This window comes from Belonocnema kinseyi, chromosome 2 (genome assembly GCF_010883055.1).
Source record: "Belonocnema kinseyi isolate 2016_QV_RU_SX_M_011 chromosome 2, B_treatae_v1, whole genome shotgun sequence".
NCBI classification, from domain to species: domain Eukaryota; kingdom Metazoa; phylum Arthropoda; class Insecta; order Hymenoptera; family Cynipidae; genus Belonocnema; species Belonocnema kinseyi.
Genome location: NC_046658.1, coordinates 37,968,954 through 37,984,920, shown reverse-complemented (window position 1 = coordinate 37,984,920; position 15,967 = coordinate 37,968,954). Strand labels below are relative to the sequence as shown.

Genomic DNA, 15,967 nt, shown 5'->3' with positions numbered 1-15,967 from the left:
GTAATTCACAATTGTTACCTATTTTTTTGAACAATTTATGTTACATTTAGGGGTTTTCTTAAGCTTTGTACAAATTTCACAAGTGATTTCGAATTTTTGGAAACTGTATTCGACAACTTACATACAATTATTATAATAAAAATTCGAAAAATACAGTTTCCCTGTCCTGTATTCAAGTTTTTATTTCTATTTTACTTTCTCAGAATTTTTGCCAACTTTATTTCAAATTTTACTGTCGACTTCACATTGTTCAAACCGAACTTCTATGATAGATACTTAAAATTTTATGTTTATTCTATTCCAGTGTTTTCATGTTCAAACTTAATATCAAGAGAAAACATGTAAGTAACATGTAATAAAAAAAGTTCGTCATCATGTGTTTTACATGTTTTTTTATAACTTCCTACCACTTTTATTGCATTTCCGTTTGTTCTCGATGTATACTAATAATTAATGTCCGTTCCGCGGCGGCAAAGCCACCGCCACAAAGCATAGCTATATGGTTTATAAAACTAACAAATATTATTAAAAAACGAAATTTAATTACTAAACGCCAGTGATATCATCATTTTAGAAGAACTTAGAAAAGAAATAATTTCTTCTTACCTGTAAATTTCCACAGTGTGCACTCATTTATAAAATTCGTTTATTCAATTAACAAATAATGTTGAATGATGCATTTTAATTACTATTCATCACTGCTTACAATGAAGGGAATGAAGGGGTATTTTTCGCATAATTTGTTCATGCAGTTAAAATTAAATGTAGAATAATTCATTTTTGTCATTAAACACAGCAGGCAATATAATTTGAGGAGAATTAAGAAACAAACTATTTCTTTCCGATTATAAAGATCTCTTAAAGTATTAATGATGAATTTTTGTTTAAAAAATCCAAAACAGGTTAAGAAACTGATTTTAAACTAACAATGTTGGTGGAATATCTGTATATTAATCTAGACATAATTATTTCTCAATAAAATTCTTGATATTTTTTTTCTTCTGCTTAAATAATATTCTTGGTATTGTTAATTCATCGTCATAATGATGTACAAATTAATATTACACAGTTGGAGAGTGTTGAGAAAACTCGCTTGTCTTTGGACCAACAAACAGAGGAGGTTCGATGTGCAATTGAAGAGAAGTTGAAGACTGCTACCGCACAGAGAGATGAAAATATGAAGAAGATGGTAGATCGTCTAAAAGATCACGTAAGTATTCTAATATTCATTATACAAATTTCACATCTCGAAAGAATTTCGAATGCCGAAAATAATATATAAGGGTGTAAATCTAATAGCTTACAGTATCATGTCCCTGCAATATTATATGCTTGTTTTTGATGGACTAATTTTTTAAGTTACCCTTTTTAACAATACACTGTGTCCCAATTATTTTTACTTTATTTCGTTTAAAAATAAATTCGATTAAATGCGAAGAAATGTCATCCGGTAACGTGTCACTCATCATATATTTTTTTAATTTATGGCGATAATCTTTTTAAGTAAAGCTCAAGATACGATTATCAACACATTTATAACATCAGGATTAAATACTAAATTCAAAAATAAAGTTTATTCTTTGTTTGTAATTATAATTATGGAGTACAATATACTTTAAAATGTCCCAAAGTTTTCAATGTAATCCGATAATAAAACAGTTTTTCATTAATTGGTTGATTTTAAGAGTTCAATTTTCCCATTCAAATAGATGAATAATTAAAGATTATCCTTCAACATACTTCAGAATATGCTTTAAGCTATAATAATTTAATTACACGTGAAGTGTCTTCATTTGGCCAAAATAACCGATTTAAAAGCCCGGAACAGGTCGTATAACTATTTGGTGTTTTCCGGTAGCACGGGTTTATTCTTAAAAGAAGCCTATTTCAGTGGTGAGTATAAAGAAAATGTTAATAAATATATTTATTTCGTATCTATAAGACACTCGGTTGGTAAGTTAGTCCAATTTAAAAGTACTATCATTGCACCATCAAGCCATTTCCCTTTCGGGGTAGGCGTGACTCACTCGGCGAGGAAGGGGTTATATAATTTTTAGATTGATCTATAATTCTCGTATTATTTATTTAAATTACACGTTCCTTCCGCAACACTGCTCCGACTCAGGTTGCTGATGAATCTCTCGAGCAATCACCCCCAAGTGAAGAGCCTCACAAAGTCTTCATGTGAGATTTCCCACTTGGTTCCATTAGTATCCAAGGTCTTTTGTTTCAGGCGTCATTCTCTCTACTGACACTCTTTATTAACTCTTTTCCGCCATATAAATCTGAACCATCTTAACCGATTTCTTTTCCATGTGTCTACTAACGTCTCTTCTGCACCACATTCTTTGAGAATTATCTCGTTACTTTGTCCATCAGAATATTTCCGCATATTATGCGTAGAAATCTCATGTCAATCGCGTTGATTTTACCCTTATCTTTTTCTTGATAGGTCCATGTCTCGCTACCGTTTAGTGCAATCGGTACAAATATAGAATTATGTATTGCCAGCCTTATTTGATATGTTTTTACTTCTGATAATGGGCACTGCTCTACCAATAACCGTCTTACCTTCGTTTATGCGCCTCTCTAACTCTTCAATTATTTTTCCGTCCTTAATGAATAAGCTACCAAGGTATACGAACTTATCAACTTGTTCAATTCTCTCATTATTGAATACAATGTTGCATATTGTTTTCTCACTCTTTCCTTCAAACATTATATTTTTTGTTTTATTGACGTTAATGTTAAGACCTATTCTCCTCATGTTTGCATTCAGTTTTTTATACATTCTTTGCAATTCTTCGATTGACTCTGCCATAACAACCTTATCATCTGCGAACGCTAGCCCACGTACCCTTACTGTTTCGAGATCCACACCTTCTTCGTCGAAAAGGGCCATTCTTATACACTTGTCCATTTTTAATATGAATAGCTATGAGGACATAACACATCCTTGTCTAACACCTCGCATAATATCGAAGCGGTCACTCAATTTCCTATTTACCCTCACACTGGCGTAGCTACCCGTATATATTGTTTTTATAACTTGTAGGAGCCATCCATTGATTCCGTACTCTTTCAGGACTTCCCAAAGTTTACTTCTATCTACCTTGTCAACAACTTTTTCTGGGTCAATAAATGTACAGAAACTACTTTAAATTAATAGGAAAATTGTGGATAAAGTTGTCATCCAGTAATGCACCATTTATTTTCAGAGAGTGAAATTAGTTGTAAGGAAATTAGTTGATATTCTCATTATTGTTTAATTTAAAAATAATTTTAAACGGCCGTAAAATTACTTGTTTTGTTAATTAAATTGTAAATAAAAACTAAAATTTTATTTATCTAAATGAAGGCTCTATAAGCAGACCTAATTATTATTTTGAGATACAAAATTTTTCGAGGGGTTTAAATTTATTATTTGTCATTAAATATAAAAGTAAGACAATTTGAAGTTAGGAATTATTTCTTCATATCGCTTATTATTATTTTGTCACTTTGAGGCCTCCATGCCATGAGCAGGTCCAGGTGGCGTGTGGTCGCTGGATTTCATCGGGTCCCATGCTTATACATCGGACCTGAAGTGATACACGAACCAAGCGCTACGTGGAGAGATAAGGAATTGAAGCGTCGCATTATTGTAATTGATATGACGAGAAGAAAAGGTTTTATAGGTTGTATTATAAATATAATATATAAGTATTTTTGTTAAAAAAAAGTGAAAAATTGAATAGTTCCGACTTCTATTTTCACCCATAAAATAATTTGGAAACTTATTGGAATTTTTATATTTTTATAGGAAGATCAAGTGGCTCGCGTGCGCAAAGGTATGAACGAAAGAGTTCAACAGCTGGATTCCCAAATTCAGGGGAAACTGGACCAAGCTCGCGAACGACGCGAGAACCTTGAACGAGAAACCAAGGAGAGACTCCGCAATCATGTAAGTCTCAGATTTTCTCCTTACAACTAGAATCTAGGTTTCATCATGAAACACATGATTGGAAATAATTGATGGATAAAAATAAAAGTTAGTATTAAGTCATCAAACATTGTACGACGACAATCGAGTATGCAGAACAAAGCATCGATATACTACATAATCTGTCACCGCTTTCCTTCCATATATCCCACATTAGTTCTTTCTCTTTATATAAGTTAAAATTCCTTTTAGACATCAAGTACACAGCATCTTTATCATTTTTATCGAGCGAGGACTTTGTTCTCCAAGTCTTTTTTAAACTACTTCACAATTAGGTTAATGCGCCCAATATTTGGCAGATTAAGGCGAACTTCTAGTCCAGGCATCTGATAGTTTGGTTCCCGAAAAAAGCCTACTTCCAATGTTTATAATGAGAAAGTTCCTTTAAGGTGTCCCTTTTGACATAACAAAAATGTTAGAACAGATCAGTTGCCAAATCGGGGTTTTTGTTTTGTTTGAAACCCGTTCCAAAAGTTAAGTTTCCGTGGACGGATAATTTCCCATTGCAATTAAGAACAAAATGTCCGAAAGAAAAAAAGAAAGAGGACAAAATTATGAGAAAATTTTGTTAAAAAGATAATCCGCTATCTTCCATAGGTTTCGAGTTATGATACATAGAAAAATCAATATACAATAAAATGTAATCTTTAATTACAATAAAAGAACAATGTCCTACCTTTAATAGGTCATAAGTTACTACTCAAAGTTGGCCATTTTTGCCTGTTTTTACGGACAAAAAAGTGGAGTTCAGTTTATTCAAAGTAAATCGTGTCCGTTTTAGTTTGCGTTAATGATGCTAGAGGATAAAATATAGTCTACAAAAATCTGCGTAGATACAAAAAATAAGGTATTTTAGACCCATTATTTTGGGAATTCCAAGATTTCAAAAATTGATTTTTTTTGTTGCATTTTTGAATAAAAACAGAATTTTTTGATGGTTTGAAAATATCTCGTTTCCTGCGCATCCCACGACGAAATTACTTAAGATTAAATGCAAGTGATTTCAATTTAGCGTCAATTACAAAAAAATGTCCTAGTCCTAATGGGTCACGAGATATGACCTTGGAAAGTGCACTCTTCCTGCATAGAGGCACCTGAGCGTACCGTGAAGTAGAAATACGGTCGTATATCGAAAACTTTGTCGCAAATAAGTGTATATAATTCATGTAGCATGTATAATACGTCTTTTAACATTAATAACTATTCATTGTTTATAACGAAAGCTTGCTATCACCACTTCTGATTACTTTTTGCCCTTCTTTTTAGTATTTTCGTGGCAAAAAAATGGTTGTAATTGATTGAAAATGTATGATATGCTTTTTTACCAATAAACAAATATGTTTTATTTATAATTGTTTATAATAAAATCTTCTTATAACTACTGTTGAGTACTTTTTGAGTACTTTGTGATAAAAAAGTCAATATAATTGCTTAAAAATGTGATATATATGTTTCATTAGAAAATTAGTTTTTAAATAATTGTTTATAACAATATCTTCTGATGAATACTTTTTCTGCATTTAATTCCGTACTTTCCTGCAATACACTTGAAATTTGCAGTGATTTCTGTAAATTGTACATAACATTCTGTGACAATTTTTCTGAATACAAAATAAGTAAGTAATTGATTATTTAAAAGTGATTACAAATGTAATTTAATATTTTTTTTAATTAATAAATAAAGAAGTAATTATATAAATTGGTTGTGTCTAAAAGTTCTTTAGGTAAATTCGCAAAATAGTTCAATAGGTTAGAATTAAGTGAACAAAATATAAATTATTAATCAATAATTGGTTAAAAATATTTTTAATCAATTATAATTACTTTTTTGCTAGAAAAGTACTCAGAAAGTACTCAAAAGTGGTTATGAAAAGATTTTATTATAAGCAATTATTAATCAAATATATTTGTTTATTGATAAAAAAAACATACATTTTTAATCAATTACAATCACTTTTTTGCCACGAAAATACTAAAAAGAAGGCCAAAAAATAATCATAAGTGGTGATAGCAAGCTTTCGTTATAAACAATGAATTATTTATTAATGTTAAAAGACGTATTATACATGCTAAATGAATTATATAGACTTATTTGCGACAAAGTTTTCGATATACGACCGTATTTCTACTTCACGGTACGCTCAGTTGCCTCTATGCAGGAAGAGTGCACTTTCTAAGGTCATATCTCGTGACCCATTAGGACTAGGACACTTTTTTTGTAACTGACGCCAAATTGAAATCACTTTTATTCAATCTTAAGTAATTTCGTCGTGTGATGCACAGGGAACGAGATATTAAAAAAAAAACAATACTCTGATTTTATTAAAAATACCCAAAAAAACCTTTTTGAAATCTTACAATTCCCAGAATAATAGGTCTAAAATACCTTATTTTTTTAGATCTACGCAGATTTTTGTATACCCTATTTTATCCTTTAGCATCATTAACGCCAACTAAAACGGATAAGATTTATTTTGAATAAACTGAACTCCTCTTTTTTGCCCGTAAAAACAGCAAAAATGGCCAACCTTGAGGGGTAACTTATGACCTATTAAAGTTAGGACATTTTTCTTTTTTTGTGATTAGAGAGAATTGAGTCAACTTTCACTCACCTGTGGAACACTTTCCCGTGGAGTAAATAGGTGCGAAGATACACAGTGTTTTTTGAAACTTAGTGATTTTTCGCTGAAAATCCAAAGAAATGGGTTTTTTCTATGAATTTTCGTTATGTCAAAAGGGACACCTTAAAGGAACTTTCTCATTGAAAACCTTGGAAGTAGTATTTTTTCAAGAATTTGGCTTATTCTTGGGATGTAATGCCTGGACTATTTATTGGGGCTTTTAAAACGAAATTAATTTTCATGCCTCCTTTCTTCATTCTACCACCCAGAAATCTCGCGGCTACCAATCCCAAGCCTGCAAACCCCAAGCTCAGATACCCTTAGCTCATAATGCCCAAGTATACCAGCCACAAGCCTACAAACCCCAAGCTCAGAAACCACAAGCTCATAAACCTTAAACTCACCCACTCCAAACCCACAAACCGCAAACGCCAAACCCACGTACCCCAAATCTACACATTGCGAACCCTTACACCCCAAACCCACTAACCTCAAGCCCTGCAAAAACCTACACACTGAAAATCCACACAGCCTAAACCCATACACCCCAAATCTACACATCCGAGACCCACCAACCTTAAGCCTATGAACTCCAAACCCACGATTTTTTGGCTTGAAACTTGTGGGCTTAAGCTTGAGGTTCAGGATGTATTAATTTACGCTCAGGGTTTTGTGGGTTTGGGATTCGTGGGTTTCGTGTTAGTGAGTTTGGGGTGTAAGGTTTTGGAGTTTATAGTTTTAGGGTATGTGGGTTTGTGGTGCGTGAGTATGCAGTGTGTATGTTTGAGGTTCGTGAGCTTGGAATTTAAAGGCTTAGGGTGTGAGGGTTCGGGTTGTGTGGATTTAGTCTGTGTGAGTTTAGGTTGTGTGGGTCGGGGTTTGTGGTTTTGGGATTTGTGGGCTTAGGTTGAATGAATTTGGGGTTCGAGGGTTTGAGGTTGGTGGGTTTAGGGTGTGTGGGGTTAGAGTGTGTAGGTTAGGGTTTTATGGACTTAAAGTTGCTGGGTTTGGGTTGTGTAGATTTGAAGTGAGTTGGTTTAGGATCTGCAGATTTGGGGTTTGTGCAGGTTTGAGCTTGAGGTTCGGGGTGTGCAGATTTGGGGTACGTGGGCTTTAAGTGGGCGGGTTTGAGGTTTGTGAACTTTTGGTTTCTGTGCTTGGGGCTTATAGGCCTGTGGTTGGTATACTTGGGGTTTGTAAGCTAAGGGTATGTGAACTACGGGTTTGTAGGCTTGGGATTGTTGGCCTTGAGTTTTCTGGGTGGTAGAATGAAGGAAGGATGGATGAAAAAGTAAAGAAACAAAGTGACAAATATATTAATCCAACGTTTGTAAATCTGAAGATTTTTAGTCTGTTTTTTTTTTTTAATTTACTCTAAATCCTGATGGGCTGGCACAATTCTGCAATCGTATTTGAGTTCAGCGATCCAAAAAACATACAGTACACCTATTCAGGTCCCAGTAAACTCTTCAAAAAATTTTGTCGTCCTGTGTTATTCCCTGCTACTGAAATGGTTGAATTCTGTTATCAATGTCGCTGCTAAACAGTTTTTAATTTTATGTTACGACCTTTTAACTCTTTTCCGTGATTTAACCCTTATTGGCCCAATTTGTCCGTATTTGACCGTCAATTTTAAGCACGGAAAACTTTGTTAATTATGCTGGAAAAGATCTGAAAATTTATTGGCGGGTATTTTCAAGTGTGCTCTTTCAGAATCTGACCCGAAAATTTCGAAAAAACACCCCTTCCCTTCCCATCCTATTTTTCATTTTTAAAAAACGTGATTTTTTAAGTTAGTACTTTTTTTGCATTTTCGATGCGAAAAAGGTCTTGATAATAGCTAATATCACAAAAACTCCGGCTCAAAATGTCCACATAATAAAGTTATACATACAGAAAATTAATTTTTTATAATTAAGGGGTTGTAGGACCACCCCTAAAATAACGTATTTACGAAAAATCTCTGTTTTACGGATTTTTCTGAAAAAAGTTGTTTCAGCTTTGAAAACAGGTAAAAATGGTGCAAAATATATCACAAATAATAGAAAACATAGAGTGAGTGACCCAGTGAATGAACACTTAAGGAAATCACTGATTACAACTAGTCCATTTCACGTTATAATAATTGATTATTCTTACAAAACTTTTGAAAATAGATTCTTAAGGTTTCAAATTTCATAATCCGATAAACAAATTTTGTTTTTACCGAAAAGCTTTACAAAAAAGAATTAAATAGTGCAAAATTAACGAAAACACCAGTGAATGAACACTGTGAGCCAATGAATGAACAGTAGAGCACCAGTGAATGAACACTATAATCACTACAAATTAGAATTAGGACTTAGGTATAAAATTGCATAGGTACATTACAAAATAAGCAATTAAATAATGTAAAATACAGTGTTGCGAAATTCGTTAAATATATTCAATAAAAACCACAAGACATTTAGATATAAAGAAAGGAGGGAATACAAAAGTTGAACACAGAATTAGGTTAACTTTTTCTATTTTTTTATTGCAATATTTATTTTTAAAACATTTCTATCAGTTCCTTTAACCTTACAAGAAATACAACTTTTCGTTTAAAAATAGATAACTCTTATCTAGTGATTACAATAGAAAACTGCGATTTTTAGGACACATAACATTTGTAATACAACACTTTACTATTTTGCTTTAGATTAAATTAGCAAATACAATTATAAATTACAGTGTTGTAAAAATGGGAATTCTTTAAAGATTTATAAAAATATATTGAATAGTACACAGTAGTGCCTAGCACGAATGAATGTTTTTTTTTAATAGTTACACAAAGTTTTCTAAATGAAAAAAAGCATTGAATTTCTAACCACAAAGTTGCCTTACCTTTAATTTAGTTCGTGCGTACTTTTTAAATGTTCTGACCACAAAAATATACATTTAAACTATAACTATTTGTATTTTATATTTATAGCTTCGGTATTTATAGTCAGATTAATTGAAACAAGCTTATTTATATATAACGAAACAACAGCGAGGTCTCCATCGCCTGCTGTTCATTCACTGAACCTTCGGGGTGACAGTTTTGCCCCAATGAACGAACACAGCGTTCGTTCACTGGAACACAGGCAATTTAAAGGTCCAGTACGTGAACATTCATTTATTAATAAAAAAAACGTACTTTTTGTGAAAAAACCTTGTGGGAAATTGAATAATAATATCTTAGAACTATAACAGAACAACTTTGATGCAGAAAATGCAAAGAATTTTTTTGTAAAAGGAGTGTAAACAAGTAGTTGCTTAGGCACGTACCTTATAGTGGTCGACGAGTTTCTCACTATCACTCACCATAATCGATGATGCTTCACATTCAAGAAATTTTTTAAATTATTTACAAAAATTTACTGCAATGAACTGATAAACTCTTCAAAATTGCTTCAAGATTTCAAATATGTAGAAAATCATAGTGACTTTAACTTTGAAAGGTTATATTTATATATTTTTCGCATTAGTGTTCATTCACTGGTGACTGTTCAGCCACTGGATCACTCACCCTATTTCTTTTTTTATTGAAGGTTAAATTTCGTTACCACCCCATAATATAGCCTAAACGGGTGGAAATCGGCAGTTTTTCCAAAATACTATTTTCAATGCCAAAAAATTGCAAATAAATTTAGTTCTAAAAATCAATCAAAGTTGAGTTAGGTTGGAATTTTGAAAATCTGTAGTTTGATTGACAAAAAAAAATTTCCAGTTCTTACGCGTGCAGGTAGACGTTTATAAAGAACTTTTTTTTGTTTTTGTTTTTGTTTTTTTTTTTTTTGTTATTTTATATTCCTTTTTTTATTTAATTTTTTTTAATTTTCAGAAAAATCCGTATAATAGCGGTTTTTCGTAAATATGTTATATTAGGGGTGGCCTTAATGATAAAAAATGAATTTTCTGTGTGTATAACTTTATTGTTTGAACATTTTGAGCCGGAGTTTTTGTGATTTCAGCTATTATCAAGACCTCTTTCGTATCGAAAATGTGATTTAAAAAAATATCTTAAAAAATCACGTTTTTTTTTAATTGAAAATTAGGGTGGGAAGGGGTGGTTTTTTTTCGAAAATTTCGGGTCAGGTTCTAAAAGAGCACACTTGAAAATACCCGTCTATAAATTTTCAAATCTTTTCCAGCATAATTAACAAAGGTGTCCGTGCTTAAATTTGACGGACAAAAGCGGACAAATTGGGTCAATAAGGGTTAATATATTTTTTTGAATAATACTAGTGGAAAGTATTTACATCGAATAGCTTTTAGCAAAGTTTCAAAAATTTAGTTGTTGGATGACTCTACGGTAAATCTTCTATAGGTTATGTGTTCGTCTATGTATTAAGTTGAGTATATTATTACAATTTTTAAATGGTTCTGAAAATCTTTCAATGCGTTTTTAGAAAATAAAACAGTGGGTCGCACGCCAGTGCGGATATGGTGCGTGTACGCATTTCGAATTTTTATAGGTTATAGAAATAATATTTTCATTTACATTTTTAAGTAAAGAGCAGATAATTTATCATGAACGTATTTTTAATTATGGCAGCAAAGGATATCAATACATTTTAGTTTTCATCAGTGGTCATAAACTATACCTATTATAATAACTGTAGTAATATTTTTTATCACAAAACTTAGGGCGTGATACTTGCGAAAATTAAAACCAAAATTATGAGGTAGAACGGAAATTAACTGTCTCGTCAAAAAGTCACAAAACAAGCGAAACCGGACGGGAAGTCTGTAACAGTCGCGATGTGTCGGGCGAGTACCATTCGACCAACGGCAGACGCGCCATATATTACTTAGCGAATGCGCGCAGTTTTTAAATAATTATATTATTTGCACTTCAAAATAACAAAAAATAAATTTAATACGATTAAAAATTAAGGATGCATTTTTTAAATTTCTTAACAAATTTTCTAAAGATTGATTTCAAATTAAATTTTAAACTCTATTTAATATTAAACTTGAATATAAAGTAAAAATTTAAGTTATGAAAATAAATAAATATTTAAAGTAGAAATTATACCAACAATTTCATTTTTTTATTTAAATCATTGAAAATTCAAATTGAAACAGTTGGAAATATTATTTAAATACAAAATGAACATTTGTGGCTAATTGAAATTATTTGTATAATCGACTAAATTTGGAAATTGCAGTTTTTAAATAACTAAAATGCATCATACATTGAAATTTTACAATCTTAAATTCAATAATTCTTACTAATTTCCTAATTTAATCTTATTAGAAAATCGAGAATGTTTTTATTAAAAAAAAAAAATTTTGTACAGTATTAATTCAATCTAATTATAATAATTACCAATATTTTTTTCAATTTAATACAATGATAAAGGATTACATTATTATTATTATTTGAAAAATATGCTTATATATTATGTATAAATAATGCCTCTCACAAAGTGTGACCCATGTGCCTTGCATGCCGTGCGAGTAACGTGCCTCGCACGTTGGTTACCTGGGCAGCAATAATCCTTCATCTTTTTAGTTCTATTTTGGGTTCGGAATATTAAGAGAGAAAATTTCAGTTGGTTTTTAAAGTTCTATTTAGAAAAAGACGTCATAGTCCATATTTCACAACTTTTTGGCAGTGATCGTTATTTTAACAAATCTAATTTTCAAAGTATTCATTTTCAATCCTTCATCCGCATGGTGCGTCTTTTATGGCACGGTGCCTTTTTTTTCTATTTCAGAACATGTGTTCAAATAATTAATTGTTTAAAAATGTAATATAAAATTATTATTTTTATTATTTTTTAAATGGTTGCGACTAGAATCGAAGTCATGAAAAAAGTATATTTTTTAATTTTTTCACATTCTCATCCTAATGAGAAGGTATTGGTTTCATGTAAAATTTCACTTTGTCGATTTTCATCAAATCTCCACGTTTTGAGACCCACTGAGTCAGAGAAAACTATTTTTACGAAGGTGTTTATCTGTCTGTAGTCTGTATTCTGTAGGCACGATAACTTTCAAAAAATTGATCAGATTGGATTCTGCTTTGGCCCACTTTTGTAAAGCGTAAAGAGAAAGAACAAGTTCGTAAATCAGCTATTTTGGATCAAAATTCAAAAAGTGAGCACATTTTCAACATGGTTGGAACCACATTTTTTCAAGATTTCAAAATTCTATCTACGATTATTCATAGTACTCAGAAACTCAAACAATTTATCCTCATGATTTTTTTCTATAAAAAGAAAATTATCAGAGTTAGAGCATTTTCAAAATGCAAACAAAAAACTATTATTAAAATTTTAAGACAAACAACGTATGATATAAAAAAAGTCAGGAGAAGAAAAACGTTGATTTTTGAAAGCCCTACAAAATTATTATAACAACTTTTTTAAATTTGTCGAAAAGTTGAAAATTCAAAATTTGATCGTACTAGAAATTTTTGAAACCGCATTTTTTCAAGATTTCGAAATTCTTTTCACGGCTATTCACAGTACTCAGAAACTCAATCAATTTATCCTTATGACTTGTTTCTATAAAAAGAAAATTATTAGAGTCAAGAGAATAAAAACTTTGATTTTTGAAAGCCCTACAAGATTATTATAACAACATTTTTAAATTGGTCGAAAACTTGAAAATTCAAAATTTTATCGTACCAACAAATTTTAAAACCACATTTTTGGAAGATTTAAAAATTCTATGTATGCTATTCAAAGTACTCAGAAACTCAAACAATTTATCCCAATGACTTTTTTCTATAAAAAGGAAATTATCAAAGTTAGAGCATGTTTAAAATAAAAAACTAAAACTAAAATGAACATTTTAAGCCAAATAACGCATGATATGAAAAAAAGTCAAGGGAAGAAAAACGTTGATTTTTGAAAGACTTTGATTTTAAAGTAGTCTTATTCCCAAGGCTTCAAATAAAAAGTTATTCAGTTTTTAAAGCTTGAATATGAAAGTGTTAGTTTTTAAGTCTTGCTGAATTATCAATGTTTTAAGATTATATTTTAAACATTTTGAATTCAGAAGAGTTCCACTTTGACTCCAATAATTTTTAGTTTAGTCTTTCCAAGCATTCATACCTCATCTCATAAAGTTTTTGTCAACATTCCTACAGCATTTAAATAAAGATTCTATTTTTCTCTTTTGCAGGAGAGACGTGCTGAGTTAGTAAGGCAAAATAAAGCAGCTTTGGAGGTAAATAAAAAAGCGGAGATGCTGGCAGAGGAAAAGAAAGTTGCCAGCTCAGGCTAAATTCGCTTTTAGTTTGGTAAATAATTTTAAATTATCATTTTCAGTATATTGCAGATAAAGACACTGCCTTATTATGTTATAATCACGGCCTTAGCGTTTTTAAAAACTAATTTAGTCAGACCTTTTAAACTCGAAATTAAAAAAAAAAAAAAAAACAAGTAAATTAATTTTAAAATTACACGAAAAGATGTTGAGCATTATAGAAAGATCCGAGAATCAAGCAGATGCACTTTTCGAAAAAGTTGCCTTAAACTTACTTTATAGTATGACACGAATAGCTGAAGAGTTTCAAGTTCTATTTTTACAATTACTATCATAATCTGCTAAGTTTTTTAAAGTTTTTTCCAAGTAAAGAAGATAGCAGCACAAATGTTAATAAAACTGGCTTTAGTAGCAGAGGTTTTTAGTTATTGGGTATTCAGGAGGATTGAACCATAAAGGAAAGAAATCGGATGAATTCTCTTTGCTCCAAATAAAAAGTCCTGCACAGTTTAGTTTAAAAATGTGAAGTAATAGATTATTATCGCTACGATTTAATATAGGAGTAAATAATACAGTTATGTATATTCCATCAATTTGCACGCGAAGTATGTGCAACCATATGTGCATTCGCCGTATATATTATACGTGATAGTGCTTCGTACTAGGCTTTCAAACTATTTTGTACTTGATCATTGTAATGTTACTGCGCTAATAAAACCGAAACATCGTCTAATATTTAGTCTAACCTCACTAATATTACGACGCTTCTGTGATGACTTTCATATTTGTCAAATTGTCTAATATCAGAGTGGATTAATTTCAATTCGAAAAATATCGTGGCTAGAATTTTTATGAAGTTTTTTTTTATAGACCAATACATTTTGCTCTCAAATTCTTATCACGATACTGTCGTTTGCAAGTTATATGAGGATATATCGCAACGTAAGAAAAATATATATACCTCCGTTTTAAATATTTACAAAACTATATAACAATGCCTGCGAGAAATTCTCCACACGAGTGCTAAATGCTAATGCAAAAATGAAGTGAACATTTGACATTCGAGATAGTAAAGATTTGATTTATTAGAAACTATTGCACGTCAGTATTTCTGTACTGATGTCAGATTTTAAGAGATAATCATCTATGTCCTATAATTTGTATTCTCTGTCGAATTTTTACATTCTTTCGAGCCATGATTGTATTCTTTAGTTTAAAACATTGTCATGCATATACGAATGTCTGCAGTGATTGTGTAAGTATGGTTAAACATTGTTCGTATCATTAACGGTGGGCTTCAGCATTGTATTGAATGGAAAAGCAAGTGAATTTATATGAGATGTTTTAAGCGAGAGAGCATAAAAAGCAATAATAAACACACGTTCATAAAAAATGTAAAGTTTTTTGTGAAAATATTTCTTCCCAAATATTTTTAAGTATAATGATATTATGAAACTAAATATTTAAGAAAACACATTATCAGTTTTAACCCTTTGCGGCATGGTGGGAATACCGTATTTCCACCTTTTTTCATATCATTTTTTGCGATTTCAGAGTAGTTTTTATTGGATTTTACACAGATTTTTTAAAATTTCATGCTCGCAGGATGATAGAAAATTGACATTTTTATGCGAAGGGTCTAAATTTTTAAAACAATTTGTTAATACTTATAAACAAAGATGAAAAAAAACCTTTTTTGTTGAAAAAATTCTTTATTGAAAAAACTGTCCATTCTATCCTTATGAAAATGGGTACTTAAGGGTTTTTGGAGTCGCTGAATACGAATCTGGACTTAGATTTTGAAAATTCAAAATGGCGGACCCAATATGGCTGCCATAATTGGGAATATTTTTGGAATTGATCTGAAAATTGCTATACAGGGGTTTTTGGGGTCAGTGATCTCGAATATGAACTCATATTTTGGAAATATAAAATGACGGATCCAATATGGCGGTCAAAATAATAAAGTTTTCTGGATTTAAAAAAAAATTAGTGTACCAGGATTTTTGGAGTCTCTGATCACGAATCTGAATTTAGATTTTCAAAATTCAGAAAATTGGTACTATCCTACCGAAAAGAATCTTTGAGTGTATACTAAAAATTCTTTAGGTCAAAGAAGCTCAGAGAAATTCTCCGC

The 15,967-nt window shown here is 31.0% G+C and overlaps 1 protein-coding gene across 4 annotated transcripts in view; it reads left to right on the top strand.

The window, feature by feature from the left end:
- LOC117167113 (RB1-inducible coiled-coil protein 1) overlaps positions 1-15,223 on the top strand; it is a 50,087-nt gene extending 34,864 nt beyond the window's left edge. For all 4 annotated transcript variants that reach the window (XM_033351771.1, XM_033351773.1, XM_033351772.1 and 1 more), the window contains 3 exons: positions 1,070-1,210; positions 3,803-3,943; positions 13,747-15,223. In XM_033351771.1, coding sequence (XP_033207662.1) covers positions 1,070-1,210; positions 3,803-3,943; positions 13,747-13,848 — 384 coding nt within the window. In that variant the 3' untranslated portion in view covers positions 13,849-15,223. The remainder of the gene's footprint in view (positions 1-1,069; positions 1,211-3,802; positions 3,944-13,746) is intronic.
- The last annotated feature ends 744 nt before the right edge of the window (positions 15,224-15,967 follow it).